This window comes from Delphinus delphis, chromosome 18 (genome assembly GCF_949987515.2).
Source record: "Delphinus delphis chromosome 18, mDelDel1.2, whole genome shotgun sequence".
NCBI lineage: Eukaryota > Metazoa > Chordata > Mammalia > Artiodactyla > Delphinidae > Delphinus > Delphinus delphis.
In genome coordinates this window covers 3,592,060-3,611,230 of record NC_082700.1, presented here as the reverse complement: position 1 = coordinate 3,611,230, position 19,171 = coordinate 3,592,060, and the positions used below count along the sequence as shown (strand labels likewise).

At 47.3% G+C, this 19,171-nt stretch overlaps 1 protein-coding gene across 1 annotated transcript in view; it reads right to left on the bottom strand.

The window, feature by feature from the left end:
* The window catches only part of LOC132413675 (phospholipid-transporting ATPase IB), a 518,461-nt gene that overhangs the window by 410,109 nt on the left and 89,181 nt on the right, over window positions 1-19,171 (bottom strand). The window contains exons 3-6 of the mRNA XM_059995779.1: window positions 3,252-3,351; window positions 2,683-2,781; window positions 1,683-1,728; window positions 594-634 (exon numbers count right to left, since the gene is read on the bottom strand). Of these exons, the coding sequence (XP_059851762.1) occupies window positions 594-634; window positions 1,683-1,728; window positions 2,683-2,781; window positions 3,252-3,351 (286 nt within the window). The remainder of the gene's footprint in view (window positions 1-593; window positions 635-1,682; window positions 1,729-2,682; window positions 2,782-3,251; window positions 3,352-19,171) is intronic.

Below are 19,171 nucleotides of genomic sequence, written 5' to 3'. Positions count from 1 at the left end.
TTTATCGCTAGTAACAACCAAATCACCACGCCGTTCTCAAACCCCGCCGACCCCATAACTCCAGCGAGGCAAACACTCCTTGCTCTTGTAAAGCTAAAAGCAGCAACTTTCAGCCTCAGAACCCACCCAGGATGGTTCCCAGCCCCCAGTCTACCACTTCTTATATTTAGGGCTAATTATAAACCCAAACTCTCTCCACCAAAAATGTCAGAAGTGAGAATTTCAAAAGTTAAAAAAAAAAAGTCTTTAAAAGAGTGCATTGAGATAAAGAGAACAACAGAAGACCAGGGGAAAACGCTTCTTTACTTGGATTCAGAAACTAGAAAATGATTTGAAATTTCAGAAATATCCATCAGGGGCAATGAATGTCCCAGCTCTGAACTGACACAGGGAATGGCTTCTAGAAGATGCAGCAACTGAGGAAACATGCACCCGTTCTAGGAAAGCCTCAGGGAAAAACCACACTGCACCACTTACATGACATGCACGTGGCTTGTGTCTTAACACAAACTTTATACCAAAATCAACACTAGCAATGAATTACAGGTCTCCAAACCAGTACTTTCTGGCATATCTTTAAAATTTGTTATTACCTCTTTCCACATAATGGTATGCCACATACCATTCCTTAACACTGCAAAAGAAAAACAAAACAAGTATCAGTTAATACTGATGATAATCAACATAAAATCAGCTTTCCAAAATCCAAAAGGCTCCTTTTAAAATTCCACTGATTAATTCCAACATACCATATCCTTAGACATAAATGTATAACATCATCACTGCCCAAAACAGAGCCCCAACTAGGTACTTATGTACCATATAGAGAGGAACGCATACACATAAATATTCATGTTTGCAAATAAGTTACATCTATTCATATTTAGCCCATATGAAGAAAATAATCACCTTGCATTTACAAGATTCACCAAAACGCACACACTCGCATGAACACACCGCCCCCCCCCCCCCCCCCCCCGCATTAACACAGAGCTACCATTCTAGAAATGCAACAATAAGCAGATAGAGGTCGGGGGCAATTACAGACCAAGGCTATGAACGCTTTGACTTTTATGGACATAAAATATGTCTAGCTCCTGAAAATTAAAACCTTTTCTAAAACTCTAAAATACACAAATCCTGTTCAGATTTTAATTACCAGGACTCACCTTTTGTTGGATTTGTTTGTCATTTTGCTATTTTTAAAGTATCTTATAGATTTCCCTCAATTATTTATTTATTTAGTTTTGGCTGCCTTTGGTCTTCGTTGCCGCGCGGGCTTTCTCTAGTTGCGGCAAGCGGGGGCTACTCTTTGTTGCGGTGCGTGGGCTTCTCATCGTGGTGGCTTCTCTTGTTGCAGAGCACGGGCTCTACGCACGCGGGCTTCAGTAGTTGTGGCACGTGGACTCAGTAGTTGTGGCACGTGGGCTCTAGCGTGCAGGCTCAGTAGTTATGGCGCACGGGCTTAGTTGCTCCGCGGCGTGTGGGATCTTCCCAGACCAGGGCTCGAACCCGTGGTCCCCTGCATCGGCAGGCGGATTCTTAAGCACTGCACCACCAGGGAAGTCCCAGATTTCCCTCAATTTATCTCAACACCATTAACTACTTATTTAAAATTCCTTAACTGCAAGTCTTCTTCTTAAGTTTTCTAGTGGAAAAAATGAGTCAGCCTGGGGTCTTACCTATCGTTTTCTTTTTGTTAACCGCATTGTCTGCCTTATGTCGCTTCTGTTACAGAAAGAAAAAAAGGTGTTAGTTTCAAAAGTTCCTGATGAATAACTGAAACAGCGAACAATAAGATCCAGCGAAAAACAAGACAAGGAAGCCAACGGGCAGCTACACTAATGTCCTAAAATTCAGTTCAATGGTCGTGATCCAGCGCCACTCGCGAAATTCAGAGACTAACACCGTAGTCTCAGAGACTAACACCGCATCATGTAGATGCGGTTTAGATGCTTGTATTTTGGTTACAGCAAGGAAAAAACACTTGGAAGCATAAAACTTTCTACTCCTTGATTGTTTTAGATCGAACTAAAAGAATTATTCTATAAGATAAACTAACAACAAACAACTGAACTCATTTTATTGATAAAGAACTTTGGAGGCAAAGCACCTCTGCTTTGATTTGTACTGCATTTATTCATTTACCTATTCCCAGAAAAATGTGCATGCATGTATGAGAGAGAGGGGGAGACAGACAGAAAGGAAGGGGAGAAGGAAGAGCCTGAAAAGAGGATAGAGAGAAAACAGGAAAGAGCATGAATATGGCTGTAGCCAATGAATTTGGAGATGCACTGAAGTATAAGGAGGGAGGAGATTCTTGTAAAGTAACCTCAATGCTGCTCTACTAGACAGCAATTCAGTCTTTTATGGACATAAAATATGCTTTTATATTTGCTACCCAGACTAGCACGCTCTCAAGGAGGATGTAAGGAACATCGGCAATAAAAATCAAAGCGGGTCCATAAACCTAACATCAGGAAATACAGATTGAACTACTTCTGTTTCACCGTATAGTTCAGACACTGTGTGCACACATTCTGTCCCCAAAAATACCATCATGAAACTTGAGAGCCTAGTTAGCCTATAGACCAACCTTTCTGTCCTAAAATATCCAAAGCAGCAAATAAGTTGTAAGTTACATTCAATAAATGTTTTTATTATCTGAAAGCAAAAACTTACAAAATCTTCTACAATCTCTTTGATGCCTGCGATTGTTAAAATAATGATCAATGGCACCAGGGTGGTATATCTTCCTGTTGGAGAAACATCTGGAATTTGCTGTAAGATAGAGAGACCAAAAGCGGGAAGTTGGCAAATTAAAATCCTCTCCAAGAAAAAGAAAATATGGCTCACACTCCTCGCTCCTCTGCAGTTCTGTTGCATTCATTTCTGTTACAAAGCGATTACCTTATTTTAAGAGCTAGCTAAGTCCATTACCTATTTTTAAAATTCTACCCAACGTTGTTTTGTGTTTGGATCAGAAAAGAGGGTTAGAAGTCAGATCCCACAGTCTTCTTTCAGTGCCTCTTTTCGTAACTGCAATTATCCTCAAGCAAAGAAGGATATACCTAAAGAAGTCTCCCTTTATGCAAAGATCCCATTTGTTCAAGCAAACAGTAATTGGATGAAGGAGGCACATTTCATTCAAGTCTGATGACCCTTTCTCGGTTAAGTGACCTTTTTAGCAAGATCTTATTTTGCATACAATTAAGGTTATGAATTTTAAGTAACTTTTTAAAAAATGTCACCTGCAATAAGGCAATGAAGAGGAAGAAGGCATTGGCAGCTCTCCTGATCTGCTCGTACAAGAATCGAGGTAGAAACGTCAACACGCTGTACTTGGCCGTACTGTGAGGACAAAGGAAAACGCTGCTATAAGTTATGGATGTAAATTCTAAAACACAGGAAAACAAAGTTTCCAAAATTACACAAGTGATTGTAAAAACAAAATATTTCAAAACTCAGGACAAGAACATTGCTGTGCTGGCCCTCTCCGTCTTGTAAAAAGACACCTTTCCTAAGAAAATCTTCTAATGGGATCTCTGTTTTCAAACTTTGATACATACGTGTTCATTTAGTGACACACGGTGTAACCAGGGAAATGTACCCACCTTCTAGGAGCCTTGTGCTATGAACACACTCAGCGTATAAACGATGTCTGTATAGATAAAGATACGTATCGAAGATCACAAAACAGAAAGAGGCACATGTTCCCAAAGCAGTAATATATGAACAGAGAGAGGTGAAGCATCTGCCTAGTACCTCACACAAACCAAGGTAGAACTGTTACCCCAGGATTGCTGAGTCACTATAGTTCTTATCACAAAGCCGCTGATTCAACGTAGAACGTCCACTGTATCAAGCATGCCCTGGTAACGGGCGTGTGGTTGACAGTTCAATGTGTCCCTCTGGACACTCAACACAGACATTTTATGCTCAGCCACACCTGAATGAACCCCCCTTCCACACATCCTTCATTCAGCCACCTTCACTCACACTCCACTTCCACGTGAGACATCCTCTCCTTCCACGCCGTGTCTCCAGGACTAATCTTGCCCTCCCATGAAGTGTGGTCCAATTCGCGAAGGCTCTTCTTCCTCCAAGTCACAGGGTGATGTTTACACCTCCGTAAGATAGTCTCTGCTTTGCTTTGTATTATATTTATGTACCCCCAGAATAGATTCTTGGAACAGTACGAATGTTTACTTTGTTAAAAAAACAAATAACAGACCCAAAATGGAGTCACCTGTGCTCAGCCCACATCATCAAACTGAGACTCGATGCCTGACCTAATTGCAGCTTCAGCCTGTTCCAGGAATCTAATCTTAACCAGTCAGTCTGGAATCACCTGGTCAGCACTAGGGAGGTTATCAACCTGATACGCCCCAAAGGAATGTGACTTTGCCCCAAACAATTGACTCTTAGCTAGTAACTTCCTTGTCCCACTGTTTTTTTACCTATAAAAGTCTTCCACTTTGTACAACTCTCAGAGCTACTCTATCTGCTCGATGGGATACTGCCGAACTCATAAATCACTGAATAAGATCTTTAAAATTTACTCACCTGATTTTTTTTTTAAACAACTTCTACTTTGTATGTTCCTAGCACATAGCAGATCATCAACGAACAGTGCAATAATGGAAAGGCATAAACTGGGGACCTGAGGGATAAAACGAACCATACCTCCTTTAGCTGCTCAAAGCCTCATCCATAAAAATACCTGCCGAGTCTGAGCTCACCTTCTGAAGCCACCTCTTACCTGAAGTACAGTCTTGAGAGGTTTTCTGGGTTTAAAATACACATTAATTAGAAGCACCAAAGAGAAGAGCCAGGCGCTCAGAAGACAGAGCACCTGAGGCACATGTACTTCTATAACACCTGACGGTGACCAAACCTGGAATGACCGAATGAAATGCCAAAACTGACAACTCGGGCTTCCCTGGGGGTGCAGTGGTTAAGAATCCACCTCCCAATGCAGGGGACACAGGTTCGAGCCCTGGTCCGGGAAGATCCCACATGCCGTGGAGCAACTAAGCCCGTGCGCCATAACTACTGAGCCTGCGCTCTAGAGCCTGTGGACCACAACTACTGAGCCCGTGTGCCGCAACTACTGAAGCCCACGTGCCTAGAGCCCGTGCTCCGCAACCATAGAAGCCACGGCAATGAGAAGGCCGTGCACCGCAATGAAGAGTAGCCCCCTGCTCTCCGCAACTAGAGAAAACCCGCACACAGCAACGAAGAACCAAAGCAGCCTAGATAAATAAATAAAATAAATTTATTTTTTAAAAAACTGACAACTCAAAACACACAGCAGCCTGAGGCCATATGATGGGGGCGGTGGGGAAGGAATGGGATGGGATGGGATAGCTCCATGTACCATTTGTGGCCACTGCTGCAGGGAAGATCTGGTGTCACGGCCTGGTGTTTTGCAATACACAATGATTAAGAGTCATCCTTAAGACAGAATTATTTCTAGCCTTCTTCTGAAGGCGCTGTGATACTGTGATTTATTACAAGAAACATATATTTGGTCTTCATCCCAGTTACTGGCACAGAGCTCCTAAACCTTTGGGATTTCTGTTGTGGTGAGAGCGATAAAGGTATCTTTTGTTATGTCAATGAGGTGACTCATGGAAAGTCCCTAGGTAACCTAAGGATGGGGGCTGGATGGCAGGGGAAGCAACCACATGATTGGAGGGTTGAAACTTTCAGTCCCACCCCCTCCTAAGAGAAAAGAGGGGCTGGAGATTTCAATCACCGACAGCCAATGATTCTATCAATCACATGTCTGCAATGAAGCCTCCGTACAAAACCAAAAGGACAGGTTTGGAGAACCGAAGACCCAAGGGAAGATCTGATGTTGCCATTTACGTCTATAGACCATCTGCTGGCAGAATTCCTTCTTCCTCAGGGAGGTCAGTCTCTGTTCATTCAGGCCTTCACCTGACGGATGAGACCCACCCACATTATGGTGGGCAATGTGCTTTACTCAAAGCCCACCAATTTATCCATAAATGTTAACCTCATCCAAAAGGTACCTTAAGAGAAACACCTAGAATAACATTTGACCAAATGTCCAGGCGCCCTGGCCCAGCCAAACTGACACATAAGATTAACCACCGCACGCATACCCCGATTCAGTGGGTCTGGAATGGGTCTGAGATTCTGCATTTCTAATGAGTTCCCAGGTGCTGGTCTGAGAACCACACTGAGCGGCAGCTACCCCTGAGGAGGTAGATGTGTTCAAGTCACCCATTTGAGTTCCACCCAGCTGAACAGGATACAATGTAACTGGATTCCCCGGGGGAAAGAAAATTGACAGGATGAAAGGGGTGCGTGAAGAGCTTCCCAGCAGAAGAGTTTGTTCACCAGCTGAATTCGTTACCCCAGAAGATTCCCCCTCAAACTGCACGTGTCAGCCTCCCTGACGGCCCGGCCAGGCACTGGCTGCAAGCACATCTCAGGCGTTTAGTGAGTCTGTAGGGCCTGGGGCACGGGGAGAAAGGACCAGGAGAAAACAGGACTGTTTCCCATGGCTCACCCAGCTTCCCTCTAAGTATCTGTTAGATCAGTGTTTCCCGAAATCAGGTGACATGAAGAACGACCAGGTGCTTGTCAAAAATCCATCCATCCATCCATCCTTCCACAGGTATTTACTGAGCCTTATCTATGTGCCAGGCACCATGCCCAGCACTGCGGGGAATCAAAGGGTCACAAAAGCATTATCGCAAGGGAATTACATTCTAGAGACAGAACGACACTTTAAAACCAAATAAAATATGCGGCAGGATAGATAGTGAAGAATACCGTGGAGGAAAACAGACCAGGGATGGAGGACACAGAAGAGGACACTGCGGGGTGAGGGGGGCGGGAGCAGGGGAAGAAGTTATTTTCGACAGTGATCAGGGAATGTGTCACTTAGAAGGTGACCTGTGAGCAAAGGCCTAAGGGAGGTGACGAAGCAGGAACCAGCCACGTGGATGCACAGAAAAGAAATCTGCAGAGAGAGGGAACAGCGCGCACAAAAACGCTGAGAGGGAGGGCAGCCGCCGTCCTCCTGCTGCAGGGGCAGGGAGGGGACCGGGGGGCGGGGCGATGGGGCTGACTCAGGCCCTGCAGCTCATGTCCCCACTGGCCTTTCTGTCTTCAGGAGACAGGAAGTCTCTGCAGGACTCCGAGGATAAGACAAGGTCTGCCGACAAGGCCAACCTGCAAACCTCTCTCCGGGCCCCTGACCCAGCAGGGAAGGAACCTGGCTACGTGTGTGGTGGGCACGTTCCTCGTGGAAACTCTTAGGAGCTGGCGAGTATGGGCAACAAGCATCAGAAAACAGGGCCTGGAGACACGTGGGTCAGGGGCTCCCTCCTGTCACAACAAAAGCACTTCCAGAATCTGACCTCCAGAGGGCAGCCCCGGAACCAACCCCGGGGTGATGCCTGAGTGCAATTTTCCAGCCGGGAGAAAAACTCCAAGTTGACGGCTGTCCTCCAAAGGCAAGTCTGACAACGCAGGAGCTGCCCAAAGACTAACTTCTCTGGACCACAAGCTCCGGAAACCCAGGAACCGAACTAGCTTAACACGCTCCTTCCAGATGTGAATAGTAACCCACACTGGGGTGTTCTCCTTCTCTGGCCTCACGTGGACAAATACATTTCTCGTACGTGCCCAAGGTAGCCTAGGCGTTCAGTGTTTACTGGAAGACCGGGGGGCCCCTTTAAACCCCTTCACAGAAGCTCACTCTGTGAGCTGACCAGTGGCTCCATGACCCTGTTCTGGGAACCCTCCCTCTCCCAGCTCCCTGCAGGAGACCTTCCACCTTTCTGCTCTCACATGTTCGCTCAGCAAGGAGTTCCGGATTACTGAAGGTAAAAGACACGGCCTAAGACGGCCATTCATGTCCTCATAAACAGCTTCATTCATTTATCCCTTAAGAGTACATTACACACCAACCCCTAAGAAAGAGCCATGAGACCAGCATATACAAAGCCCCCGGGGGACCCCCTGCCACTCCCGTTGACGACGGGCCTCACCGCACACCTGGGACTCGCCCCGGAGGACGTGCCGACAGACAGCCCGCCGCGGACAGGTCCTCTCCCCTGCCGTGGACTCCTGACGCAGTCAGTCGCCCCTCCCAAATTATATTCTGGAAACCTTGAACGCAAAAATCCCTGATCACCAGGGCCCGTCCATTGTCAAGATAGGCCCACCTCACTAGAAGGTTTTACTTCATTTTACTGAGCTACTGAAATTTCACCGGTTACAAAGAACAGACTAATAAGCTCATTTCCAAACGTGGACGTGTTTATTTTCAACACTTTTCCAGTTTGTCTACAACTGGAAAAGAGGTGCTAGATACCGCCTGGCCTCATAACCTGTTCCCAGAATGCAGTCACTGGACCTGGACCAGTACTGAGAGCGCCGTAATTACTCACAGCACTTCATCATAGACCGTGCGGGCTGAAAAATCAGCCTAGTCTTTACAATACACATCCAATGAGAAGAATGGGTTGAGTCCTAATCGATCAGCTTATAAATATACCTTTGAACATAAGTTCAGAAATTAGACACCCCTGTAATTCCCATTAAACAGCATGAGTGTCCTGTTCCTATCACATTTCTAATTTGGTTTTTTTTACTCAATACATTATTCAATGAATAGCTTTGGACACAAGGCAATTTATCTCACATAGAAACGTGGGCTGAAAAGAAGATAACAGAGAGAAGGCAACATTTTGAACACGGAGCTAGCTGCCAGGCGAATCTTTCGGTGAAGAAAACTCCCAGGCAAGCAGTCCCGAAGGCCAGACATTAGACATGCCTACGGCTAACATCTTTAAACATGGCACCGTGGAAGAGTAGGTTTGATTCGTTTGCTTTACGAGAAAACTTGGCAACTTCCTGCTACAAAATCAGAAGAAAAGGAGTTTGAGACTCTGACTCAATTTTACATGGCAAATCTCAAAGGATCCCTTTCCATGGGATTTCCCATCTTCAGTAAAAAGATACAGCAAATACCTCTTATGAAACTACCTGGCCTAAAGGCAGACAAGCACAGGAGTCACAGTTCAGGCCCAATCCCACCACTGCCACCAAAGAAAAGCACTATGGGTCAGTCTATTGAATTACAACACCCTTGGCCCTTCACTGAGAACTCAGTATATCCTTTCCAAACCCAGAGAAACAAGCCCTAACAAAAGGAAAGGGTTAAGGCTGCCCTGGAAGTCAAAGGTGTGACATGACTCTGAAAATCAGTTACGGGAGCAGAAGCGCTCAAATCCATCCTGCAGGTCTCTGCCCTCAGTCACAGAGGCGGTGTCGCTGCTGGTCGCAAAGGGAGGTCACCGTGACTGTCCAAGAGGTCACTCCCAAGCAGGTAGAGCCCAGGAGCTCCAACCATGAGTGACATCTACATGGGCGGCCAGCAGAGGTGGAGTCAGGGTGCAGAGCTCACTGGTGTGGGACACACACAAACCTCACTTGGAGCTGAACGTAAAGCAAGTCTGTCTCTCCTTTATCATTTTATTTTTGTCTGTTTCTCACATGACTGCCAACCTTCATCCAAATGTTTAATTTTTTTTTTTTTTTTTGCGGTACACGGGCCTCTCACTGTTGTGGCCTCTCCTGTTGCAGAGCACAGGCTCTGGACACACAGGCTCAGCGACCATGGCTCACGGGGCCCAGCCGCTCCGCGGCATGTGGCATCTTCCCGGACCGGGGCACGAACCCGTGTCCCCTGCATCGGCAGGTGGACTCTCAACCACTGCGCCACCAGGGAAGCCCCAAATGTTTGATGTTAATTACAAATTTCCTGTTGGGTTCTGTGCACTTTCCTGAATGCCGGATAAGCTAAGGATGCTGCTGGAGTTCCCGGAAGTGAGCACACCCATGGAGGCGCCGGTCAGAAACTGAACACAGAGACACGAGGGGCCTAAGTCTTTATGTATGGGATTCGACAGCATAAAGGCCAATCTCAAGGGCACCTGGCTTCTGACTCCCCACTGTAAAATGGACCCACACATTTCACACTTCTGCCTACTCAGGCACCATTAAAATAGTAGAAAACTGTGTAAAAATATACTGCCACGTTTTTAAAATCTAGGAGCGGAATTATCAGCTAAGGAGTTTCTCCACCCCCCCCACCCCCAAAATAGACTCCTTTCTGCTTTTGGCAAGAAAGATGTCTCCCTGCCTCTAAGATGCCTTCTGAGAATGAGCCATGGGAAAAGAGGGGCATGCAGAGGGGCCTGGGGCCTGAGGAAGGGCCCTGGGCTGTGAGGCAGGCAGCCTGACCTACCAGAGAAGACAGGTCAGCCGATTTTCAAGAGAGCACAGGGTCACTGCATTCGTTGGGGTTCCCCAGAGAACCAGAACCAATAGGATGTATATGTACATGTATGGGCTCACACAAGTCCCAAGATCTGCACTCAGCAAGCTGTAGACCCCGGAGGGCCGACAGTGTAGCTCTAGCTCAGAGGCAGGAACAGACGACGTCCCAGCACGAAGCCTGTGAGGAAGGAACAGTTCCCTCTCACTCAGCCCTTTGTTCTATTCAGGCCCTCACCTGATTGGACGAGGCCCACCCACACTGGGGAGGGAAATCTGCTTTACTCAGTCCATGAATCCAATGTTAACCACGTTCAAAATCACCCTCACAGAAACACCCAGAATAATGTCTGACTAAATACCCATCAAGTTGACATAAATTCACCATCACAGTCACCTATTAGGCAGGACTGACCTTGGAGAGCCTCCTGGAGAGAAAGGAGGTACTTGGGGACAAGGACACTCAGAGCAGCCAGTTTGGGGGCTCACCCCACCACAAGGACACTGGGGCTGGTGAGCAGTACTGTGAAACACTTCCTCCAGCTTAACAGTGCCGGGACCCGGCCCTGCCCTGCCCACCAGAGGGCCCAGGACCCAGCCCCGCCCACCAGCCGCGAGCAGCCTCTACACACGGCAGGGCCTGGCAACCAACCAGAAGGGGGGCCGGCTGCACCCACCAGCACACCGACAGTAGTCAGCGCCGCCACAGCAGAAGGGCCCATGCAGCCCACATAAAGGGTACCCCTAGAGCACACAGCTCTGGTGACCAGAGGGGAGTGCCCTGCTGGTACCCACAGGGCGTCTCCCACATAAGGCCACTTCCGCAAGATCAGGAAGCATAACCAACCTACCTAATACATAGGAATAAAAGCAGAGAATGAGGCAAACTGAGGTGACAGAGGAATATGTCCCCAACAAAGGAAGAAGAAACCCCAGAAGAACTAAGGGAAGTGGAGATAAAGCAATCTCCCTGAGAAAGAGTTCGAGGTAACGACCATAAAGATGCTCAAAGAACTCAGAAAGGGCTTCCCTGGTGCCGCAGTGGTTGGGAGTCCGCCTGCCGATGCAGGGGACACGGGTTCGTGCCCCGGTCCGGGAAGATCCCACGTGCCGCGGAGCGGCTGGGCCCGTGAGCCATGGGCGGTGCGCCTGCGCATCCGGAGACTGTGCTCCGCAACGGGAGAGGCCACAACGGTGAGAGGCCCGCGTACCGCAAATAATAATAAAACGTAACAAAAGGTTGCAAAATATACAGTGTTCTGATGCAAAAAATAAGAATTGATATGTAAAAAACAAAAATGTTCCAGGAGAAAAATGAGACAGGAAAAATAAGTTATACTAGAAAGGAGACAAACACGATATACTACTTCACTAATTCACCCTGAAGTAAGTAAGTTAAATCTTCATCTATAAGAGAATTCAGAGAGATGTCTTCTAAACCTAACTTAGAAATACGGTGGAAACCACCAAAAGAATTAAAAACAGTGGTTGCCGTTGGTGGAACAGAACCAGAATGGGAGAGACAGGGCTGGAAGCTACTGATTTTCGTGATAAGCTTCCACAGTATTGGAACTTTTAACTACCTTATGTATTATTTTAATAAATACTTTAAATAAAAATTAATAGTACCAGATGTAACTGTCAAGGGGCCATCAGTTCTTGGATGTTCAGCTAATTTCAGGAATGGTTGTACATAAGGAGCTGTTTATTAGAACATGAAATTAGGCTGAAGACCTAGTTTACTCGTATACTGCTTCCCACCACAAAATGAGATAGTTACACTCATATCTGATAGTAATCCCTTCAATCACCTCCTTCCGCCAGCAGCAACTGTGCCCCGGGTCACGGACAAAAGGAAGGGAATTTTAACCTGCCCTCCATGAGTCTAACGAGAAGCAAACACCCAGAGCCTGGCACCCAGAGTACAAAGTGTTTACACACTCGTTGCTTTGAGAAGAGCAGTCTGGCTTTCAGGACGGGAGTCTTCACCCTGTAACTCAGCCCACGGGAGAAATGAGAGTAATGTTCCTCCCCCTTAAATGGAAGTCACTTTATTCTGTAGCATTTTAGCTCTTATTCAGTTCTCTTGCTTCCTTTCATCCTCTGCTAAATTCCTAGAACATCTCTCTTCTTCTCATCAAACCACATCCTTCTCTTCTGAGCCAACAGCCCAAGGGGTCACCTTCTCTGCAAGTTTTTCTCTATTCATGTCTACCCAGCGCACAATCATTTCAACTGTGTGTGTGAGTATGAGTGTGGGCGGGGGTGAGGGGTAGGGGAAAGAGAGCAGGGAAAGCAATTCTCTCTCCTCTGACCGTTGAGCTCTAGGTTGGCCGCATCAAATAAGTATTCCCTTAACCCCTGTGCTTGCCTTGCGGGTGGAGAGCCCAGAGCACACCTCAGACCAGCAGCAGCACAGCGCCCTCTGCTGGCCGGTCGTCACCGCAGTGTTTCTGCCAGGTAGACCTCACTGCCCCATCCAGTCTGAGCCAGACCACGGTCCTCAGTCGTTCTCCAACAGAAGCTTCAATTCACCCCATGCTCAGAGGGTTCAAATCCGGGGCGGGTACAAAACGCACTAACCAGGAAGCTTGAGCTGTGAGCTCAGATCAAGGTCCGCACAACATGAAACTGTGTTAGAACGTGGCTACAGGAAGCAGGAAAGTGATGGCAAGAAATAAAAATACGGTGGGACGCACATATGGCCACCTTACCTTTGATAAAGGAGGCAAGCATATACAATGAAGAAAAGACAGCCTCTTCAATAAATGGTGCTGGGAAAACTGGACAGCTACATGTAAAAGAATGAAATTAGAACACTCCCTAACACCATACACAAAAATAAACTCAAAATGGATTAAAAACCTAAATGTAAGGCCAGACACTATAAAACTGTTAGAGGAAAACATAGGCAGAACACTCTGACATAAATCACAGCAAGATCCTTTCTGATCCACCGCCTAGAGAAATGGAAATAAACCCAAAAATAAACAAATGGGACCTAATGAAACTTAAAAGCTTTTGCACAGCAAAGGAAACCATAAACAAGACGAAAAGACAACCCTCAGAATGGGAGAAAATATTTGCAAATGAAGCAACTGGCAAAGGATTAATCTCCAAAATTTACAAGCAGCTCATGCAGTTCAATATCAAAAAAACAAAGAACCCAATCCAAAAATGGGCAGAAGACCTAAATAGACATTTCTCCAAAGAAGATATACAGATTGCCAACAAACACATGAAAGGATGCTCAACATCACTAATCATTAGAGAAATGCAAATCAGAACTACAATGAGGTATCACCCCACACCGGTCAGAATGGCCATCATCAAAAATTCTACAAACCATAAATGCTGGACAGGGTGTGGAGGAAAGGGAACCCACTTGCACTGTTGGTGGGAATGTAAATTGATACAGCCACTATGGAGAACAGTTATGGAGGTTCCTTGAAAAACTAAAAATAGAACTACCATATGACCCAGCAATCCCACTACTGGACATATACCCTGAGAAAACCATAATTCAAAAAGAGTCATGTACCACAATGTTCATTGCAGCACTATTTACAATAGCCAGGACATGGAAGGAACCTAAAAGTGTCCATCGACAGATGAATGGATAAAGAAGATGTGGCACATATATACAATGGAATATTACACAGCCATTAAAAGAAACGAAATGGTGTTATTTGTAGTGAGGTAGATGGACCTAGAGTCTGTCATACAGAGTGAAGTTAAGTCAGAAAGAGAAAAACAAATACCATATGCTAACACATATATATGGAATCTGAAAAAAAAAAGGTTCTGAAGAACCTAGGGGCAGGACAGGAATAAAGACGCAGACGTAGAGAATGGGCTTGAGGACACGGGGAGGGGGAAGGGTAAGCTGGGATGAAGTGAGAGAGTGGCATGGACATATATACACTACCAAATGTAAAATAGATAGCTAGTGGGAAGCAACCGCATAGCACAGGGAGATCAGCTCGGTGCTTTGTGACCGCCTGGAGGGGTGGGATAGGGAGGGTGGGAGGGAGATGCAAGAGGGAGGGGATATGGGGATATATGTATAGCTGATTCACTTTGTTACACAGCAGAAACTAACACACCACTGCAAAGCAATTATACTCCAATAAAGATGTTAAGAAAAAATAGGGTGGGAGACAAGGGACCCCAGTCTCCATCCTCGCTTCCAGGTCCCTCTCCCCCTCTCCCCCTCCCCCGGAGCCCTCCATCAACCTTTGCAAAAGCAAATCCCGTTGCTTCTTAAAACCAAGTCAAACCTCTCGTCAACGTCTTAACCACTGGCCAATCCTGAGGTCATTAGATACTCTGGCCTTTTCTGAGCTAAGAGGAGGTGGGTAGGTGCCACCCTGCAGGGAGGAAGCGGAGGGTGGCGACGGCACCATTCTCAGCTCCCCAGGTCCTGTTTTGTTTTTACCCAAATCTGACCCTTATAGTCCTTAAGAGCAACACGCCAGGACAGCGGGGCTCACACAGCTGTCGGGGAGAGCTGAGCAAACACCCAACTCGGTTCAGGAAGGGGGATCCTGCAAGGAGGGAGGTGGCGTTGGGACAAGAGTACAGTCATCTCCGGGACACCACCTAGCAAGGAGCCGCCAGGGGACAGGAGGGGCAGGGGGGGCTCACGAGTGAAGCCCAAGGACATCGCTGTACCAACGAAACCACCGGAGCATCACGCTTACTCGCTGCTGGATGGACGTGGACGGAAGGCGTCTGAAAGAATCAGTGGGAAGATAGTGGTGACTGTGTTTGCAAACAGTTATAAAAATGTCAGAAGCTTCAATTCACTTTTTATCCTTCTGTTTTCAGTTTTTTGAACAGAGATGAAGGTCCTGTGACTATCAGAGAAGCAAAGCTCTTCTAAAAACCCACAGGTACCAGGGTCCCTGCCCCTCCAAAAGCGGAAACAAAGAAACAGAACACAGGCTGCGTCCCCTCTCATCTCCCCTCTCGCCGTACCTGCCGCCTCCCTCACTGTCTCTGCCAAAGCGGCCTCCATACCTTCTCTGCTGCGGCAGCGGTTGGGCTCCCAGGAAACCTAATAAAACATTTATGCGTGTTTCAATCCTCCGCAGTGGCAGGAAGGTCAAAGCCCCCCCACCAGGCACAAAGCCCCCTCGGGACAGTCTCCAGCACACACAGAAGTCACTGCGGCCAATCCAGGCTGATCTCTTTACCTCACTGGGGTTTTTCGTTTCCCCAAAGGTTTAAAAAAACACTAACACGTGTTCCTCAAGGAAGCAAAGCCCAGCGGGCCCTCCACTGCGGCGCAGTGACCCGCATGTGGCTCCCTGGGTTCTCTGGGCCACGGGGGGGGGGGGGGGGGGGGGGCGGGGGTGTCAGCTCCCTCCCCAAACCACCAGGTCGCTGCTCCGGTCCCTCCCCCTCCTCTAACCATGCCCCCACCAGCCTGGCTCCTTCCCTCTGAAGCCCCTCCCCCTGCCGTGGGGGAAACAGGACTTGATTCACCTCCACCCCCAGCTCCCTAGCTGCCGCTGCTCCTCGGGCCTCAGCCCTTCCCATCCTCTTAGGAAGGGACAGTTCTCCTGTCCGCGTCCAAGTCCACGGGCTGCCCTTTAACCCCGGGCACCTCCACCAGGCTCTCGTACCATCCGACGGTCCAATACCTCAGCCTTCCCTCCCGCCCTTCACTGCTGACCCCTCAACCTTTAAACATGCTCACGACTCTTCCTGGCAAGATCTATTTTTATATAAAATCATGCCCGAGCTTCTCCCCTTCATCAGCCTCTCTCTCTTCATCGACTCATCTCTGCGGAAGGGTCCCTACCCACCTCCCTCCTCAAAGGGCCATCCTTGGCTTCTGTACCCTCCTCCCCGGGTACCATGTCCCCTCCTTCGCTGAGGGGCCCTTAGACAGGACCCTCTCGTTCAACATCCCCAAGGGTCTTGTCCCCTCACTTCCGTATCTCAAATCGCCACCAGCCTGTGCACGGTCACCAAATCCACCTCCAGCCTTGACCTCTACCACAAGCCCTCCCTGGACCAATATATTTACCTCTGGACACACCTGCCTGCCCATCCCAGACGTGCAAGGTCAGTGTGGTCCAAACTGATGGCTCCGCCCCCCGTTTCCCATTTGGTTAGTGATTCTGTGATGGGTGCCAGTAGCCAGGCCCAGGAGTCCAGAAAAAACGCAAAAATAGGAGATGGAACAAGTGACAACAGAGAGGTCAGGCGCCCCCAGTGAACAGAAGAACAGGGTGGGATTCGGTGGGGATTCTGTTACTTAGAAAAACTAAGAGCCAGTTCATGAGCAACAAACACAAACGTGAACAAAAAGAAAGCAAAGGCTCCACTATTACATCAAAATTAAGTCTAAGGCCAAAACCATGACTAAGGCCAAAATACTCACTGCAGCCATGTCACCACCAGCATGGTAAATCCTGTGCATTAAGTGACACAGCACAAAGCATGTCAGGCAAAACTCAGGAGCGAGTTGACCCCCAAATTTGTGACAACCTGGTAATAGCATTAGTCTCCTAACTGGATGAGTGAGAACATAGAAGAATGTAATGTAAGACTCTGGAGCCTACAGAGAATCTCTCTCCTCCCAAATGCAGAGGGAGACCTGAGCCAATCTCTCACTCCTAGTCGTAGGGAACGAAGCAACAGGGAACCCGTGACACATTCACAGACCACCTGCCAACGGGCGAGAGACACGGGTCCCGCCTGCCTCAGGCGCTAAGGACGGCAGGCGTGGGAGCTGCAACAGGAACTGGTCAACAGGTCAACGGAACCTGTTCCCCCAAGCCAGGCCACGGACTCAGGATACAGTCACCACAGGATTTCACAGCCAGAACAGCGCTTGAAAGATCTACTTCGAGCCCCTCATTTGACACAAGAGGAAACCTAGGCCCGGAAGACAGGATGCTATGGCCAGATACAGCTGCACAGGTGCAGGAGAAGATGCAGCCCACGGTCAAGGGCAGCTTGAGACCCAGGACGATGGTAGAGGGGCAGCTTGCCTCCGCTGGGTCACAGACCCAGAGAAGATTGCGTTTTAGTAGTCCCCTCCTCCGTGGCAAAATTACATTCAGTAACAATCATGAAACTAAAACATATAAAATTGACCGGGAAGCAGCAAACACTGCCTTTATCAAGTTTTATCTGATCATGCCAATAAATACTAAAATCATAGTACAAGAAAAAGCACAACTCTTTGTTATAAAGCAGAAACTAACACACCACTGTAAAGCAATTATACTCCAATAAAGATGTTAAAAAAAAAAAGCACAACTATCTGTTCCATCATTTTTATATTTACATAACAGTTTGAATTTTGATCCTTTGGTTATAGGCTGCTCCAACATTTACGTCAATAATTGTCAAGTAACTCGTAGGTGAAAGTTAACAAAACCAAAACATCTGTAAAAAAATATAATGTAGACAACTACTGAATCACACCACTAATGGTAGCTTTTTATTTTCTTGATTTGGTCTCCAATTTGCAAACGAGGAATAATTATGAAAATGTTTCCATTTTAAGATTTTTATTAAATCTAGTCTGTGTGCACGGGGGGCCAGAGGGTTACCTGGGACTGCTCCTAATTCCCATGTCGAATATAACATGTATTTAAAAGTAATAAAAATGCGCTAGTTTGAAGCACACACGTGTATTTATTTTATTGCCGACACTGCAGACCAATGCTGGTGCACGAGGACAAGGCACAGCAGACAGACTTTTAGTCGGTTTTACTGTTTGCACCTCGGGCAGGTGGCTCCTTGGTCCTCCACAAACTGTGGGGTTCAGGTGAGTTACATACCTTTTTCCTGTGAATTGGGGATTCCAGCTCCACCTTGCCCACACCTCCCTTCCGGCCTCTCCTTAGGGGTGCAGGCTCAGATGTGGGAGCCTGGCCCCCTCCCCTGGGTGCAGTCTGTACCGCAAGGTGAGCCTAAGAGGAAGGTGCCGTGGTAGTGAAAGTGACACACGGCACGACCCGGGAAGAACACACCAGAAGGCTGCGCTGAGCCTTCTGCTCCTGGAATTCCTCTTCTAAGAGGCTGAGGGTGTGAGCCGGAAAGCAGAGGGGAACTAGCTGATCCAGGCCTGGATAACACATGTAATCCCTAAGTCATCACCTGCACCCAAACCCACCAAAAAACTAAAGCAACATGGGAAAAGAAACAAGTCACCAATGCCTTGCTTTTCCATCACATCCCCAACGGCAGCTCAGTGACTGGTGTGTACTAGACACTAAAAATAAATTGGCCAAATGAACACATTTTAAACTTCAGCTGATAGAAATGACTAAGGGTGCCAGCTATCACATTAAATCCCAAAGGCACCTGCATGTGAGGACAGACAGAAATCCGTTAAGTCTGAAGAACTGACATTAAAAGCATTTAACTCAGCACCCTGCTTTCAGGAGTACTTCATATATAAAAGCAAAACATAAAAAGCACACAAAACACAAATTTCTGAGGCTTAAGTAACTGCTTTGGGGGTTCGGTTCTGTTCAATAAGCAATTAAGTAGGAAGGGAAATCTTAGAACAACGTGTGAAGCCAATTCCTATTTTCTGGTCAGTTCTGACCTTCACCTGTGGAAGAAAGTCATTCAGTGCAGTGCCGCGGGGCTGGGAGTGGGCTGGACAGCCAAGGGGGTGGGAGATGTGAGACAAGAAGGGCACTCTTCTTAAGAGATGTGGGACCCTCCTGTGTGAACCATAATGGAAAAGTATATATACATGTATAACTGAGTCACTTTGCCGTACGGCAGAAATTAACACATTGTAAATCAACTATACCTCAATAATATATTTTTAAAAAGAGAGATGTGAGACCCAAATCTTAAAAGACCG